At 37.2% G+C, this 18,492-nt stretch overlaps 1 protein-coding gene across 1 annotated transcript; it reads right to left on the bottom strand.

The window, feature by feature from the left end:
- Positions 1 to 9: 9 nt before the first annotated feature.
- On the bottom strand, positions 10 to 18,492 carry LOC133919920 (protein OPAQUE1). Its single transcript, XM_062364489.1, has 38 exons — positions 18,095 to 18,492; positions 16,866 to 17,015; positions 15,905 to 16,050; positions 15,664 to 15,820; positions 15,462 to 15,520; positions 15,150 to 15,306; positions 13,653 to 13,802; positions 13,378 to 13,514; positions 12,683 to 12,829; positions 12,511 to 12,612; positions 12,070 to 12,127; positions 11,841 to 11,942; positions 10,960 to 10,997; positions 10,743 to 10,869; positions 10,497 to 10,670; positions 9,995 to 10,126; positions 9,271 to 9,380; positions 8,931 to 8,991; positions 8,454 to 8,631; positions 7,439 to 7,644; positions 6,735 to 6,854; positions 6,416 to 6,514; positions 5,554 to 5,775; positions 4,712 to 4,851; positions 4,482 to 4,593; positions 4,247 to 4,297; positions 4,065 to 4,154; positions 3,392 to 3,562; positions 3,141 to 3,293; positions 2,203 to 2,379; positions 1,980 to 2,117; positions 1,792 to 1,862; positions 1,319 to 1,418; positions 1,040 to 1,096; positions 900 to 956; positions 730 to 810; positions 559 to 641; positions 10 to 414 (listed from the first exon to the last, which is right to left on the bottom strand). The coding sequence occupies exons 1-38, from the start codon at positions 18,212 to 18,214 to the stop codon at positions 276 to 278; spliced, it is 4,572 nt and encodes a 1,523-aa protein (XP_062220473.1). The 5' UTR covers positions 18,215 to 18,492; the 3' UTR covers positions 10 to 275.

Below are 18,492 nucleotides of genomic sequence, written 5' to 3'. Positions count from 1 at the left end.
TATCATCGGTGCTACACATTGCTCATTTTCCCAGATATACTCATTTTCGCCAAGTGTCAACAGTTCTGACAACATTCGCTGTACAACGAAATATAGCTAAGAGTGGACCCACATGATTTGGCATCTCGCAACAATTGTTGCTTTTTACTGTATAAGCCCACTCCCCCTTTGCCAATCTAGGCACCTAACAACAATACAATATCGCAGATGGATTGTAACCCCATAAAAACCTGGGGTCCAACAAATCGTCAAGGCAGCCTTACCATATCATCCTTCTATTGGACAGGCTGTGGATCCTGCTGCCTGAGTAGAAACTGTACTGATGGATAGGGACGAAGAGATTCCGGAAGATCGGCATCTGCGTAATCTATTGCCGGAATAGCCATCGACAAATCCTCGGTAGAAAATGGTATACTGCACCAAATAAACATCAGATGTAAGTGCAAAACTGTTATGTATGTTCTGCACTAGCAAATATCATGCGTAACATACGAGTGGTTCAAGAATGCAAATATTGACTGTATGATAATATTGAGAAGCAAAAATACTAATGCATACCTTAAGTCATCATCCAACAAAAAGGAATTTGACACGAGATTCTGGGTATCTTTGTTGACCATCTCCCGCATTGAAGCAACAACCTGTTAAATCTCAATTTTTTGAGAAATGAAAAGCAAAATGAATCAAATAAAAGTGAAGGCTTACAAGTTCCAAGACAAAAGCGCCTACCTCGTTCGATATGCCTTGGGTATTGTATTTGTCATCCCAATACATCGAGCATATTCTATAAATTTGGCGAACACTCAAGGACTACACAAAACATCAGGAAAAACTACTAGTTATAGTCTGCCATAGATGATGGTCAACTGCAAAAGCAGACATTTATACACTTGCCGTACCGGGCAAAGATCTTGCCTGATCTCTTCAAGTGTCTTTTTCCTTTTTTGGTGTATGACCTGTGTTTTGTAATAAATGAGAATTGCACAAGGCATTAAACAACAAATACGAGGGATGTGGGTTAGCTTGCAGAATCAATTACCAAAAAACCGACAGCTTGTCTGATATAATTTAGCTCATGCCAAGATGTTCCCGCAAACTGAAAAGATAGCATACTAGTCAAGAAAACTGAAAAGTCCAAAAACCCAACAAACTATGATATCCAATATAAGAAATGAAGCACCACCCCATGAAAACTTTTCCCTTAAACCACATAGTAAGAGGTATCTTGAAAGAGTAATATATTTGATATGCCAATCAGAACAACTTCCAACAAGGCTTCTTACCAGCAGAATAAGAAGCATGCAAAATTAGAACTTACCTCCTCTGTGACATCAGTAATCCACTTCTCCAACAAAGATAGCCCAGCTTTCACATATTCCCCATTGGAGAATGTACAACATTCACGCCGGAGAAGAAGACTGACGGAACAACAGAACAGTTAGTATAGTCACGAAACTGAAGTAATGTTTCCTTTTTATTTCTTCTTATTTTAACCCAACCATATTACAACGAACATTTGTCTACATCCCGTTCCCCATAATCTTCAACCACAAGAAGCACATTACTTCACCGACAAAAAGGCCCTTTTCTCGTAACTAAAACTGCAATGATCTATATGCAAACTTAACAAAGACAAAATTTTATTGTTCAATGATTTTTTTTGTTGTTTGTTAAATAATATAGGTACTCCAGTAATCTATTCCTTGAAATTTACTGGATAACATGAGCCCATTGTTTGCATGTTTGTATGCACATATACCAAGTAGCAACTTTCTAAAATGAGGAAATTACCTGTTAAACAACTGTATATTGATGAAAGAGAATAATTGAGTGATAAGTTTACGTATAAAGAAGGATGGAACCTGCAGCAAACACAGATAACACTGTGTTAGACTCATTTGGAAAAGGCTTTCAACGCCTCTTTGATGAAGTTTGCAAAAGTTTGCCTTTCACAAAATAGAGCTAAAATAAAGGCTTACATAATTTTCACGCAATGTATCCATAAGCAAGTCAAGGAAATTGACAATGTTGTCCCAATAGGAATTTGATGGCGGTTGGGCACCAGCCCCAGGTGACTTGGATGCTTTTCCAGGTTGCGCACGTGATGATTTTGGAGCCTGCGTGTGAATCCAAGTGGGTTACCAAGAGGTCCAGTTATCCAATGCTGTTGTTTGTTACCAAATTGAGGATATAATTATATACCTGAATGCAAACATTAAGGAGAGGTGATATTTCCTTTTTCAAATTATCTCTGAGCTGCCCAAAGATTTTTTCAACACATGCAGTAAGCTGCTGTTTGAATAGTATGGCTGGATACCGCGCATCCACTTGTGGCAGAATATCACTGCGCCCTACAAGCTTTGAAGGCGACCTCAGCGTCTGGAGGAAATATAAAGTATTGTTATTCCAGTTAGAAAGCAAAATCATTATACTCATACACATTTTCTGTAAAAAAACATCAGGCCACAAAGCTTAACTAGTACCAAAATCAAATTATATATGACTATGTTCATGAACTGCCTACAAAATACTGAAAAATAAGAATATTTTAAGCAAGTACATATGTTGCCATTTCTCATTCTGGTCTCTCTGAGCAGAACTTCCCACTAAAAATTGGACCAAAAGCAGTGATTATGATAAAAGAAAATAAAGAGTAGGTACACTTAGAAAACATCACTTCTCGAGAGCATTATGATATACTCCCATCAGTCACAAAGAAGTGGTGTTTTTGGTTGTGTGCAGTCAAACTATCTAATATTTTTTATCTAGTCAGACTATCAAAATTTTGGCCATCGATGTCTTTTTGTATGTGGAGATTAAGCAATTGAAAGTGATATGAATAGATTTGTCTTGAAAGTAATATTGTAATACTACAATTTTGCTCTGATTTACAAATATACTACAATAGATATTGGTGGTCTAAGTTGTCTTTCAGGGACCATGTTGCCGTCAAAACAGTACATTTTGTGACCTGCGGGAGTGCTGGATAGGATTCAATACAACAACAACAAAGCCTTTTAGCTCCAAGCAAGTTGGGGTAAGGCTAGAGATGTAACCCAACAAGAGCCACCTAGCCCAACAATTAACTGGATAGGATTCAATACGACTAAAAAAAAAACTGTTATGCTTGAATTCCTTACTTGCACTATCTTCCCACCTAGCCCAAGAGGTCCACCAGACCAACGAGATGGTGTAGCAAATAATCCATTTGACCGCAGATTCTTCTGTAGAAGGCATAGCAGTGCAGATGTATTGGACAACCAATAAGGTAATATGCCATCAGCGTCCTTCCCCTGTAATGAGTACAAAACAAAAAATCCCAAACAATTTGACTTCCAGAAATGAAGCACCTCGTGTAAACAGAAAAACAGATGGGCTCAAATGATTTTACCTTGAGAACATCATTTATGGTTTCAATTACATGATCAAAAATAGCTGTCCTCTCTGATTCAAAAGCACGCCAGTGTAAAAGGCATTTATAAATGACACATGCTGCAACTGGTTTGCCATACTTGAATCCTAAATTTTCCTTTATGCATCTTAATAAAATTTCATGATTTTCCTGCATGAATCAATAGCAAATATTAAGATTCCTCATATCATTATCATTTATAAAACACCAACGATCCTTAAAAAAATATTAGCAATCTCATATGAGGATTGAGGAGGCATCAACTGAATTAGAATATGATATGGGCGAAGAGAAGTAATTAAGGAAGGAAAGAATTACTTTCCTTTTAGGTTTCAGAATAATTAGTTTCCTTTTAGGTTTTGGAATAGTTAGATTTCAGGATTGATAAGTTTGGTAATTTAGGATAGAATCAGCTAAGAGATAGAGTTGGATTCGGTTTAATAGTTAGTTGGATTAGGATTGGGACTCTGTAGTTGGCCGGCTATATATAGTTGGAAACAGCTGTGTATTAGGATCAAGCAAGAAACAAACAAAGTAAAGATTAGAGCCCAAGGGCGATCTAGTTATCCCAGTTACCCGTTTCTCAATAGAATACGACAAAAAGAAAAAGGAAACATCTACAACTACAAGTTAAGAGCGCTGTCAAATTCACCTCATGCCTTTCAACAGGCAACCTCGCTCTCCTTGATCCAGTCAAACTCTGTGGAAGAGGAGCCAGAAATTTTGTTGGTGTTGGACTTTCCTACAATTTAATTTTTTTTGTGAGATTCAAGCTTCTAGAAAAGAATCTAAATTGCTGCATCTATCCAAGTTGAATGAAAAGAATAAGCTTACAAATATAAGCTTTGGCTCACTGTTGGGAAGCCCAATCGAAGCAGAAAATTTCTGTATCCAGAAATCATGTCAGTTAACTAGACAAGAAAGATACTGTACCTTAGCTTGAACTCAAATAATGGTTTCAAATGCCAATAAGATAAATGGCAAGAGCTGGTACATTCATGTTGCTTCTAATCGTAGCGGAGTCACGAATAGAAGCATGAAACTAGGAAAGGGTAAAGAAGAAAATTACCTCAGATAATGTCTTCGGAGCTACAGATAGATTGTTTACTGAAGGCACGTTAAATGCCTTCTGTCTTAGGACGTGATTTTCATTTTCCAAGTTTGTAAGTTTCTCCTGCAATCTGTATTTAGGAAAAGATTGACCATTACATCATTTTCAATAGAGGGCCAACTGGAAACATCGGCACGCCACAATCATTCCAGCATCCTGCAGTTTTATACACAGATGGGAACACATACTTGTCCAAATTTTGCTGTAGATGGTTGCATTTTCCCTCCACATCCTTCAACTTCTCCATTGTATCATCACTACTTTTACAAGCCACAGTAAGTTCATTTTCCAGTACAGAATTCTTCTTTGATAATGATTCGACTAAATTCTGTCGAAAGAAAAAGAGAAATGCTTCAACAAAAGTACAATCAAGGGATATGTCAAAGCTAGCATCTTTCAACAAGTTCCAAAAGGTCATAACTCAAGTCAAAGAAAAGGGAAATAAGAGGGTACTACCCACTGGAAAATTTTACATTGCTACTGTTAAAGGTATAAGAGTCAAGGGTGTAAGAGTCATCTCCTAGTCTAGGGTTTCCCCCATCCATCTCTATATATAGTGCCCATTGGGCCTCAAAATCGATCCTTCATTTTGTCATTACAATCACACAGAAAGACTGAAATTTCCCTCAAATAAAAAAGATGAATGAAAAAATGTTCTGTTGTCATATTAGCACAACAAAAGAAGAGCTAGACCAATAAGACAGCAAAAAAGAAGTATCTGGAATAATAAAAGTATATACTCCCATCGGAAAAATGAAGGAAAATGGAGAAAAAAAATATGTCAAAGGGTGCAAACTGAAAATGGGACACCAAGCATACTTTTGATCGTGGCCATTTGACAGAACACTTCATACCTATTAAAATATTATTATTTTCAGATTTCGGAGAGAGAAGGGAAGGAAAACTTATAATTGCCCTTGCCCCTTGGACCAAATGCCTGTCCGAATAATGATGGGATTGGTTTGAGCATCCAAACCAATAAGTCAATTCTGCCTATGATAGAAAATAATGAAGTCAGAAGTCATCAAACCTTTAGGTTGGAGTTTTCTTTTTCTGCTTCTGCTGTCATAATTTTTTTACTCTGCAACATAATAATCTCTCTCAAAGAATCGTCCAAGTGCTTCTGGAGCAATAAATTTTTATCATGTTCATTTTTAGCAGCTGATTTAGCTGCAGCACATTCTGCACTTAAGGATTCAATTATTTTGTCTCGCTTCAATATTTCTGCCAACTTTGACTCTTCACTGGCAGCCTACATTTGAAAGTTCAAGCACCAGATGAAAAGAAAATAACAATAAAGAGAAATATAATCACGAAAATTTACAATTTAATAAAAACTGCAGCACTTGATGTTTCTGTTATACAGCATCAAATCAAATGTAAGATAAACACTTTTCCAAAATATTTGAGGAAGTAACCAATTTCAAGGTCCCAAAAATCATAATCGTTACACTGAGATCTGCATAATTTTAAGGTACAATCCAAGGATTGATTCCAACCAGGGTTTCGAAATCAGCTCCGGCCATTTTTTTTAACACCATGGTTTCCACCTTTTCCCAATAAAATATTCAAAAATGATGTTTCAAACATCAACTAGAAGCCTTGTACTATTTATTTGAGTTAAAGAAATGAAGTCCAGGGTTTCTTTCCCTATTTATATATTTTCTAGCTTTCCGCAAGGTGAAGCATAAGCACTAACATTAATGTTATTAATCTGGCTGACAGGAAGTAGCAAACTTCAAATACTGATAAAATTACACAATACTATCAAATACAAACACGCATCACGGCATCAAAAATGCACGAGCGTGCACCTCCACACAATAGCAGAATACATCAAGTAATAATAACAAATAGAACACGAATGCAATAAAGTGGCAGACAATAATTACCCGCAGTCTCCTTTCAAGGGTAAGTCTTAAAGCAAGATCATCCATCTTTTTCTCAAGCTTATTCTTCGCCTCACGCAGTGCACCAGCTTCATTTGCAGCCTATCACACAAACCATGTCATAAGAATATTCCCAATACATGAAGGTAACAGGAGAGAAGGGGAGATTCCATCCAGACTATCAGAGCATAAGGAGGAGGATATGGAGAGAACAAATAAGATAAACTTGAAACTTGCCACTTAGCGGATAAATATAGAATATATTGCTTCACTTAGGATCAGCCTAAGAAGAAAATTTTAGAATCGAAACCCATGAAATTACCATTTTGAGTCTCCTTAGCTCCCTTCTTGCAAGCTTCTGTCTCCAAGCACACTGAATTGCCACAGTCGCTTGCCTGTAATGCTGGAAAAGCATTACAACCTTCCGCTTTCTCCATATGGACTGCAGTGTGCCAATTACAGATCAGGTTAAAATCAACCATGTCAGGTTTAACTGGATTTACTTTTTCTAATAAACAAGTGATGATATCACAGTACATTGAGTACAATATAACCTTACATGTCTTCAAAAAATTATACACCCTCCATCCAAAAATTATAGGGTGAAACTTGTTTCAAGAATCAAACTTTAGAACATTTGACCAACAATTATGCTAACTATATATGAGTTTAGTGATACATAAGTGGTACCACTAGATTTGTATTTCAATGTACATTCCTATTGTCATGATTTTCTAATTGGTAAGAATATATTTTAAGGGAAATTTGTGGTCAAAATTCAATTTAGAAGACTGTGAGAAGACAAATTGCGCCTTATAAATATGGGCAGAGGGAGTAGTTAATCTAGTTCTACAACAGCCAAAAAAAGATAGAGCAGCTTGCTTAAAAAATCTCAGCCTACGCTAACATCGCAATTTTTCACTGAACATTGAACTAGAACATTTGTTTTAAGATGGCTTCATTTCTTCAACAGTTTCAAGGGTTCATTAAAGCGGGAGGGGGTGGGTGAGGGGAGGGAGGGGGCACCTGTATCACTAAAGCAGCCTTATGCTCTCTGATGGCAGAGAAATAATGTCGAGCGATGAACCCTCGAAAATAAGACTGAATAAGCAGAGCCGACAAACATTCTTGCAGGTAAGCTCGACGTAACAACCATCTTCGGACATACTTCTGAACAATTATAGCTGCTGCTGTTTCTCTTCTGATCAAGTACATCTTCCTTGCCAAACAGCCTAAGTAGCAAACAGAACATATTAGCAATTTAGCATCAGAAAGAGCAAGAGATTATTATTCATACAGGATGCTTAAAGAACCAGTGGATAAGGTTTTGCAATTTGCAGGTCATGAGAAATAGCAAGGATGAGAGTCCACAACGTTATTATTTGTCCACAGTGGACAAAAAGAAATTCTTATCCAAGTAGCAAAGATTATGGGGGTAATTAGCACACTAAGCAACTAAATTCCTCTGGAATGCCTTCAACCTTCTACTTGCTACAACAACATAACAACCATCCAACCCCATTAAACAAATACACCTTCTGGTGGCAGAAGAATGCTACTGTCTGAAGCATGCATTCAAAAAATTGATAACTGACCGTTAATACATTTTTTCGTATCAATATTGACGACAGGAAAATAATGTATTTCAATCCAATTCAATTTGATGACAAAAAAAATAACTCTATTGTTCTCTGTCATAATATGAACGTGTTATGGACAGGATGTTCAGGATCAAGTATCAGAGGAGCAGGAAGAAGAAAGATTCAAATTCGCCTGGATCAGCAGCCAACTCGGACTCAGCTGGACCTACAGTCAACTAAGATATGTGTCTTACGTTCCCAGTTTGTCTAGATTTATATCGCTGTTTCCTAGTTTCCTTCTTGTTTCCTAAGTTAGCTAGGTGGCACCTCTTATATAAAGGTAGCCTAGTCTTTGTTTAGGGAATCAATCAATCAATACAGAAAAGGGTTTTAACCGCAATATGAATTTTGGTTCGATCAGAAGAAAACAACAAAGCAATACAATAAGCACACATGTTTACCTCTGCAATATGTTTGTATAGAAATTGAAGCATCCCTTGTTTTCACGAACTCTTTGCGGGTGATAAATGTTCTGAAACGGACTTGAATGTGCCGTGCAGCATTGTCCAAAACCTCAGCACGGCGCATATCTAATATGGCAATTTGACCAGCCCTAAGGAACACCTTTGTTCTACCAAGCTATCATGTAAAACAAAATGTCAATATATTATTTTCACTTTTTCCCTCAACCAACTCAAGTATAGTATCAAACTATCGATTACTTCAATGTCAAATATAATGATGATGCAGGCTCAAAGATTGCAAGTTCAGGTACAAGAACAACAGTGCTTTCTCCAAAATAAAAAATAAAAAATAAACCTTATACAATTGTACTTAAATCCAATGGAAGATACAAACAGGTATGAATTATTTATATCATCTAGGCACCACAAAACTTTAGTAAATTGAAACAATACAAAATCAGCTGAGCAGATTACTTGAAAATTTTCAAGCTTCATCATTTCGAGGATTCCCTTTGTCAATATTCTTTCATCGTAACTGCATAATTAAAAAATGCATAATATCAAATTAGTTGAAGCTAACTACCAAACAATAAGCAATTCCTTTTCATAAACAGACCATAATAAACTCCCAACTTTTCCTATTGTGTTACAACAGAATTAACCCAAAAATGTTGCAGAGTTAAACATGCACAAATAAGTGATTCCCATAAACTAGTTAAACACTCCACAGGGATTCCCATAAACTTCCATAAGTTAGATCTTCTGAATGCCTTCTATTTCTATAAACTAGTTTCATGAAGGATATATTAGGTACCTTCCAATCATCAACTCAGGAACTAGAACAGCAAACCGATCAATAAATTCAGCATAAGTCCTTCTTGTAGGGTAGCCAGCAAGACTAATACGGACAGCCTCTAAAACACCCTGTCATGCAACCAAATTACAATCTTAAGGAGAATATCAATTAGAAAAGCATGCGTGTAGCAAAATACGGAAGCAAAAACAATGAAGCGTCAGCTAAGTACCTACTCCTTCCAATCGCAGAAGTCTAATACTAGAAACCATGCATTTTTTTGAACTACAATATTTCTATGAATATCTAGATTCACTATAATTATTTATTTGATTTTACAAAGCATGAATATATGATGTATAGCTTGAGAGAGGGTTTTATACGGTGGGAATATGATAAAATATATCTCAAACAATCTTGTGAATGTGATCCAGTTACTTCCCAAATATGCCCAATATAGTATGCCCACTCAAATCACATGATGATATGGTTAGGACCAGCTCCAAATGAATTGGCCAAGTTGGCATAGAACCACAAAATCATTTCACATAAGCGTATTGATCTATTACACAAAGGTATGAGTTGAAAAGGCAAGAAACAACTTTTAACATTCAATGCTTCATACCACCAAAGCAGATGTGATGATCAGCAATGAATTGTTATATGGGCAGATGTGCTGATCAATAAAATGCTGCGAAAAAATGATAATGCTTTAGTATTCTATGAGTCAGGTGAAAGTTCTTACTCCACAACGCAGTTGGTGCAAGACGCTTTGATTTTCAAAAAGCTGAGGTCGATTAGCAGAGTTAGGCTTCACGCAGCGTACATAGTGAGGTTCAGTCGAGTTGAGAGTTTCCATGAGGGCTTGCAGTTGTTGCTTCAAAGCAATAAATATGACAGGAAACAGAAGAGTCAAGAGAAATGAGAAACAAGAATAGCTTGTTTACACCATTGCCCTCCTTCAGACATAATGGTTAGTGAAAAAACACAGAATTCTGAAATAATCAACTAGGATATAATGATTAAAGACGGCATTTTTCATTTTCTTTTTCCTTTTTCGACTTCAGCCACATTATTCAATATTTGTCGGTACTTAAATGCTTGTTGTGAGTATAGCCGCAAATAAAGTAATTCATCTTGTGTGCAAAAAAAAATCATAAAACAAAGGATTCAAATTGACAATAATGGAAGAAGCACGTGTCTCAAATGCGAAAAGGAAACAGAGGCAATGAACTTCGTGTCGATACCTTAAATCTGGAAGCAACTGATGAGAATTTGTATGAGGACCTTAAAGATTCTTCTGGCAACGAAGTGAAAAGTCCAGAAACAAATGGGCACCTTGAGGATGATAAAAGATTGCAGTGCTCCGCAACAATATAATCTCGATTTTTTTCCAGAAAAGAATCTGTTTGATATGTCACCTGCAAATGGGTGGATGTTATTATTATAAATACATGAGAAATCAATGACAGTACTTGGTAGTCCTGGCTTACCTTCCCAGCATAGTGAGAGATGGTAAAATCTGTTTCTGAGAACTTTGTCTTCCCAAGCCTAGGATGGGAAGATAAGTTTCTGAACATCTTCGTTGCAAAGGTCTCATGAGTAGATTTTGGAAACATACTGTAAATGAACAAATCGTAGCTGAGGACAGGGATTCACTTTTAAAATATAAAATGATGCTTTCCAGGAGAGAAAAAAACAGCAGCTTACCAAGCTTCATCCAGCAGTGCAATAATTCCAATTGGTTTCTGTTTTAAGGACATAGAATAGAATTAGTATCAGATTGCAATATATGTTAGAAACTACAATGGCCGTCACAATTTCCCATGTGGCTCACAAGATGTATATATAGGGGTGAACACATGCGACTCGAGTCTAATACAGACTGTTCCAGAACGTGGGCCGAAGGCGTCCCTTGTGTAGCCCAACTAGGAATTCGTGTGCTAAGGGGGGCACTCATGTGCAGAATGTTGAGCACATAAACAGTGCTAAAGCCTACAGTTGTGCATCTTACAAGGAAGGTAGGTTGAGACTTGACCAATATTCATTATATGCCATTACATCCTACACAGCTAATAGCTATATCATTAAATGATCAGGACAAACAAAAATATACCCAAAATGGAGTGGGAGGGCAGGAGGCATTAATGCACACAACACACGCTAGATGATTATTTTCACACTTCCCAACTATGCACAAGCCTAAAACCAGGGCACTTTAGTGGGGTTAAATAGAACTCAATGTGGATGACACTACTGACATCACATCTGCGCTGGCAATCAACAAACGTGCCGAAAAATATAAACATATGGTGTTTTTGTCATATAGTAATGATCAAGGCAGAAGTGCAGAACAGCAGCGTCCAGGACCAGGCACTACTGGCACAAAGACAAATACGACAGTAGCTCAAAGCTTGAGTCAACAAATTGTAAATGGGCAATTTAATGCAAGTGCAAACCACTAAATGCGAAGTGATGATAATATTAATACTAAAAAATAATGAGATATGAAAACGTAGTTCAATAAAAAAAGAATGAACATGATTATTCATCAGTTACCACACTAAAACAAAGCAAAGCAACAAAATAACCTTTTCAATCAAATCCAGCACATCCTGATTGTCAATGAACTCAATGTAGCTCCAATTAATTTCCTCATTTTTGTACTCCTCCTGTTCCATCTTGAATACATGCTGAGGGAAGACATTTGGAGCATTTAATGTTAAGAGAAGCAGGCAAATTAAAATGCAAAGCCGCATGATGTTGCTGTTAATTAAAAAGCATGTCCTTCTAAATCAAACAGACAAACATATTAAATACCTCATTAAAGTGTTGCTGAAGCTTTTCATTGGCAAAGTTAATGCAGAACTGCTCAAAGCTGCACAGGTAAATCAAGGAGGAGCATTAAGAACAAGATAGCAGGGCAAAATTAATGTTTCGATGTGGTGGCTAATAATTGTGATGTACAGTAACTTATTGACATGCCAGACTACCAAAAATATATATGAGAGAAAAGTTCGTCATAAATCAAAAGAAAAATTCTACAAGATAATCAATAAGATGAAAACATGCATACAAGATCATTCAAATATAAACAATTCGGAGTGTTGCCGATAAAATGCTGTAAATAAACGATTAAGTAGGCTCTTTAGCCACCAATGGCACAGTTCACTTGATCAAAAGAATTAAAAAATACTTTGTTATGAAACATTAGTACGTTGCTATAAGTGAACTGAAACAAATGACTGGCTATGTATAGACCTGTTGTTTTTGAAGCTTTCAAAGCCGTAGATATCCAAGACACCAATTTGTACCTTGGAATCAACATCTTGACCAATTGACTTATTAATATTCTCGACAAGCCTGAAAATAGTTTTAAAAATGTTGGAGCATGCAAACATATAATTTTAGAAAATACTGCAGCAGAAAATACCAATCAAATAATCTTGCGTATACGGTCTTTGCTAGAGCATCACGATTAGCCGCTGCTGCAGCATAGTCTAGTGCTTTAATAATTATTCCTTCACGAGTATGTATAGACCGGCTACATAATGTTGAGACCAGTAGATCTGAATCGCACCTGTTTAAGAACCAAAAATTAAACTATAAGCAGCAGATTCAATTAAGATACAGAACAGCACTATCTGTCGCTTGCAAGACATGAAATAGTGTTGGCAACAAGAAGACAGGAGTCCTAATAACTAATGATATTCTATGCATGAAAAATTATTTGACCTGAACGGGACAAATTACTGCATGTGGCATCATTCATTAATGTACATCACTAAATTCAGTGCTTCCTTTGACCTTCAATGCCTTTAAACAGACAGCATGCAAAGTGACCACAGAAACCATACTTTTAATTATCTACAGTGCATGCTCAAGATGGAGCTTTGGAAGTTAACTAATATTGAGTGGAGAGGGTATCCTAGGCTCGTCTGCAGCAAATCAAACACCAATTCCTCTACATCCTTTACATCGATGCCCCCAGAGCATTCCAAACTAAACGTTTAAATAGCACAACGTGATAACTGGAACCATAACTACAGAGAAATGAGGATTGTGAGAAGGTAATTTTGCCCTGAAAATGAGAATTTTCAAAATAGTAGATGTAAAAAAAAAACATACATAAATAAGTTAGCTGCCGTTTGGAGGTGAAAATTTGACGTTGAATCCTTAATTTCTGAAGAATCAGGTTCTTTTCCTGGAGAAAACTCAATATTGCCAAGATGAAGAATGGCTGCCAGTGTCCGAAATATTGCATCCTGAGGAAAGTACGAAATACACATTCATTTTCTGAAGGATGGATACAAAATACACACTAGAAGTACAGTATGCAATGATTGTCTGTGGAAGATCTTTTTCCAAGTAACATCAGGGTATGTTTGCATCCTGTTAGAAACCTGATCTTTTCTACTAATTCCAACAATATCCATTGCCCTTTTCGTTTTCCAGTACTCATCTTCATTATTTGTCCCTTCCAATTCATATGTCTTGCTTTGATTCAAGTAATGAAAACTGCTCGCATGCCCAAGCTTGTACAGCTCTGCATCCTTTAGAGGCAACAAAGCAAAATCAGCATTACTACTGTATGGAATTCTTATGTATATTGTGCAATCAAATATGTATTTGGAAAAGACTGGATTGGACAATAATAGACCACAGCATCATACTTAACATACACAAACCCCTTGAATAGTGTGCCCTCATACCTAAATAAGTGTAGTTTTATATGTACAGTAAAACTTTGGAAACTTTAACCACCAATTTAAAAGAATAAATGATGGTCGCATAAAAATAATATTAGTGGTTTGTGTCGCTAGAAGCACTTACATAATATTTCACTTTTTAATTCTTTTAGCTAATACATTGCCATGAAAGGCAGGACCCTAGTATCCTTATATATGCCCCATAACAATACAGGGCCAATGCATCTGACACATGACAGGAAAGTATCAGATTTTAAAATCTAACAATGGATAGAAAAAAGGTAATGGAACTCTGATACGTCTTGGATAATTCCCAACCAGCAAACCTCTTGTTTAATTTCTCATCATGTATGCCTGCGTTAGTTGTACCATTAAGCTTGCTTACGCATGTAATCTCTTTTGTAATTTGCAACAAATGAAGAAAACAAATAGGAATTAGATTCATATTCCTTTCATTCATGTCACATTCTATTTCCCTCGAAATGCATGCGTCTGAGGGTAATAGATTCATGTCAGTTATATGAAGCTTCAAAATATGTTACTACTTTTGGTGAATATATATCAGGCTATAAATAAGTTTTATGGAAAATGTCGCATTGATGAATCAATGCCCTTGCGAAAACAGTGTACCACCAAATCCAATGCCACATCGTGCCAACATGGCGCAACAGCATTTGAGCAATCTACAGCATAAAGCAATGTTTCCTTCACAGAAATAATAGAACAACAAAATGTAATAATATTTCAGCACACTAGACCCTCAGGCCAAATACTGAAGAAATAGCAAGCCATCATTATTGTAATAGAAATGCATTTCATCACAGCATAAAGCAATGTTTCCTTCACAGAAATAATAGAACAACAAAATGTAATAATATTTCAGCACACTAGACCCTCAGGCCAAATACTGAAGAAATAGCAAGCCATCATTATTGTAATAGAAATGCATTTCATCATATGTACATACAAATTAAATTAATAGCTAGTGAAATGGGAAATCTGTCGAGCGGTATGTTGCCAAATGAGCATGGTAGTTATAAATTAAGTTCAAGAATGCCATTCAGCAACTCACTTAGATATTACCGACTTCATAGGCAAACGCCAATCATGTCATGTAGTAATGGAACTCGTGTAGAGAGCAATCAGATAATAAATTATCCAATCGAAATAGTTGGTAGTTGGTACACATACCTTTCCAGAAGCACATAATTGGTAAAAACAATGGAAATTCCTTTCAGGATCAGTAATTTGCACCACGCGGGACCTCTCTAAAAGATAGGTCCTGATAGCAGCTCCGGATATTCTACCACTTGCATCAAACTGTATCTCCACAAATTTTCCAAATCGACTACAATCAATAAAGTGTTTTAAGTTAAGAATATGTGGAAAAGGGATTGAAAAGTTAAGTTCTACAAACTAGTGAAGCCATTGTGTATTATCTGGATAAAGAACACACCCAAACCATCGCACGATATTGGCCCACCATTAAGAGGGAAACCTAACCTTGAATTGTCATTCCGAACTGTTTTTGCATTGCCAAATGCCTCCAAAAGAGGGTTAGACTGGTGGAGAGAACAAATGAAGAAATTGTAAGCTAATGTTATCTTCAATAATACTGTGAAAAGATTAATACTTAAAACACATAAAACTGAAAAAACTCGTAGTTTCCATGTATTACAGTGGAGAAAACAGAGGGAAAACTTACTTCGAGAACCTGTTGTTCAACCATTCGATCATCAAGAGCAGCTCTACCACCAACATAGGTGAGATACTGCATAATAAGCTTTGTCGTTTCAGTTTTGCCAGCACCACTTTCGCCACTAACAAGGATCGACTGGCTTCGGGATTCATTCACCATAGCTCTAATTAATTCACTCAATGTTAATAAAACAAATTACATTATATAGAAACAGCGCCTTGTATTTCAACCAAATTGTAGCCCATACCTGTAGGATGCGTCAGCCACTGCAAAAACATGTGGACTCAACTCCCCTAATCGGACACCATTGTATTGCTCCATCATGTACTCGTTGTACAGGTGAAGTAGCCTCGTAAACGGATTAACAGCAATCAAGATGCTTCCAGTGTACGTCTATCTCAATAAAGACAAGTGAAAGGCTGTTATAAAAAGTATTCCATAACTAAAGCACCAAAACAAAACTACATGTATCCATTAAATCATGCCAACCAATGGTACAATCAGATCATAATTGATGATTTGACACAATCAATCTGAGGGACTAAAATTCTTCCCCGAGAAGCATTACACTCGTTCCATACTCACGTTTACCACCCAAAACATGCAAGTAAAACATATACGAGGAAAACGAAAAGCGATATGAAAAGAAACAGTCACGATTTTACATATGGCCTTGATTATTTCCGTACTTCAGATATGATCATACAAAATAAAAGTAGTTTATAAATGTTGATCATTATGCTCTATAAGCTGCAAAAGTAGAATGATTAGATCATGAATTAATTGAAATCAAAACCATTGAGACGACTGCACCATTATTGTATTCAAATTCACAAATGGTTTTGCCTTAATGGATTCGGTTTTCAATAGCAGATGTCTTGGTTTGATTCCAACGGGTTAAGCAAAAATTCTACCAAAGCATTGATATGATTGCGTAAGACATCAGAACATCAGAATTTCGAACACGGTGGTTAGGAACTTCTGACAAGAATGTGCAAACAAAAAAATGCTCCATAAAATCAATATGGCAGCAGCGACAGCAGCGGCAAATCAAAATCAATGGAAACTAGTGTGGATTCAACTACTCATGCTCATTTTGCAAAGAAAATGTTACTTGTGGGTAAACAACTATCCTTTCACCTACATTCCGATTAGGTTCAAATGCAAGTAACCCCAGTAAACAGAAACAGTGCTGGTAAACCACTTACATATATCTCATTCAATGCATATCTTTTCTTGATATTGTAAAGAACACCAGGTTCATTCAGATATGTCAGTTTGGTCATGTCATCGACATGACCCCCACCCAGATCTTCATCTGTGTCCCTAGGCAACAATTTCTCTGGCAAAACTGTAATCTGAAAATAAGGAAGGGAATGCTTCAGCTAATCAAATCAAGTTTCCAACACGAAAAGTGAAACTAGATCTTGGTAAACTGGTTGCATTAGTTCCAATGGGCAAGAAATCCAGCATTCCTGCTCTAAAAAAATGGCCAAATAACAATGTGGATCAACATTATCGGCACATTGATTCAATGTAAGTATGTAACATCAATTAGAAGTCATAAGGAGCACAAAGGGTGTGACTAGAAAAATTGCTACCTGTTCTATCAACTCAAAAAACTTTCAAAGCAAGGCATTGGTTGCACCTGAATAACTCAACAAAACCTAATTTGAAATATGACAGGTCATAACATCAAACCAAATGAGAAAATTAACACAATTAACTTGAACAGTAAAAATTTGAACTAATGGCACAAGGATTGCTAAACTTGATGGAATTGTCCAGAAAGGCCACATTGATATAAGTTATCAGTTTACGCCTACAATTGTGGATCAAATTGCACAGCAGAGGCAAATCAAGGCAACTTGCAGAACACGTAAGTTGAGTTCAAATGTTCATAGTACAGAAGTATTCAAATGTAATCCACCTGAAGATTTAAACCATTCCTAATTAAAAATATAAGTTGCTGAGGTATTTCAGAATTTGATTAAATTAGTAGCAAAAATACTTAAACCGAGGGATGCCACAATATTTTCCCCCAAGCTAACCAGTGCCCCTCCAAAACCAGATATACAATTATACTAAAACACCAACGGGTTCATATAAGCAAATAGTAAACACTGCAACTAAACTCCACCATTTTGAACAACTTTTTTTGTACTAGCGAAGCAACACATAACAATAGAACACCATATTTCCTAAAAAGAACAAGCAGGTTAAGTTTTGAACAACCACAGTTCACTCATACCAAACAATGATCAAACTAGCAACAATACACAAAAATCTCCCCCAAACTTAAACCAAACATAAACCAAACCAACGCCAAACAAACACTGAGTTCGCATCCGCATCCACAAAATATTCCAAACGGCACAACGGGAACAAACGTAATGGAGCGACAGAGACGGAGGCGGAGAGGAAGAGTATGCGGCACCTTTTTCCGCTGGCTCGTGAGCACGACGACGGCGCGGTCCTTCGCCTCCGCCACCTCCGCCTCCACCCACCCCTCCCCCTTTTCCTCCACCCACACCTTCGACCCTTTCCGGTAGCTCATCCCGTCGAAACCCTAGGCTCCCCCGTGCCTCTCCCAACCCTAGCCTCGCCGCGCAAGCCGGCTGCGTCGGCGGCTGCGAGCACGAGGCGAGCGCGGCAGGTTCCGGCGCCTAGTGGGGGCGGCGGAGTCTTATCGGAGCCCCGATTAGAGCGGGGCAGCTGGTGCTTCGCGTTGCGGTGGACTCATGGCGAAATTTTTGGCTTGGCTTGGCGCTTCTTCTCCCGTGCGCTTTTCAGTGGCTCGAAGGTGTCGAGTGGGGGAGAGTAAATGTCAGATCA

The sequence above is a fragment of the Phragmites australis genome, chromosome 5, assembly GCF_958298935.1.
Source record: "Phragmites australis chromosome 5, lpPhrAust1.1, whole genome shotgun sequence".
In the NCBI taxonomy this organism is placed as follows: domain Eukaryota; kingdom Viridiplantae; phylum Streptophyta; class Magnoliopsida; order Poales; family Poaceae; genus Phragmites; species Phragmites australis.
This window is presented reverse-complemented; position numbering and strand designations above follow the sequence as displayed.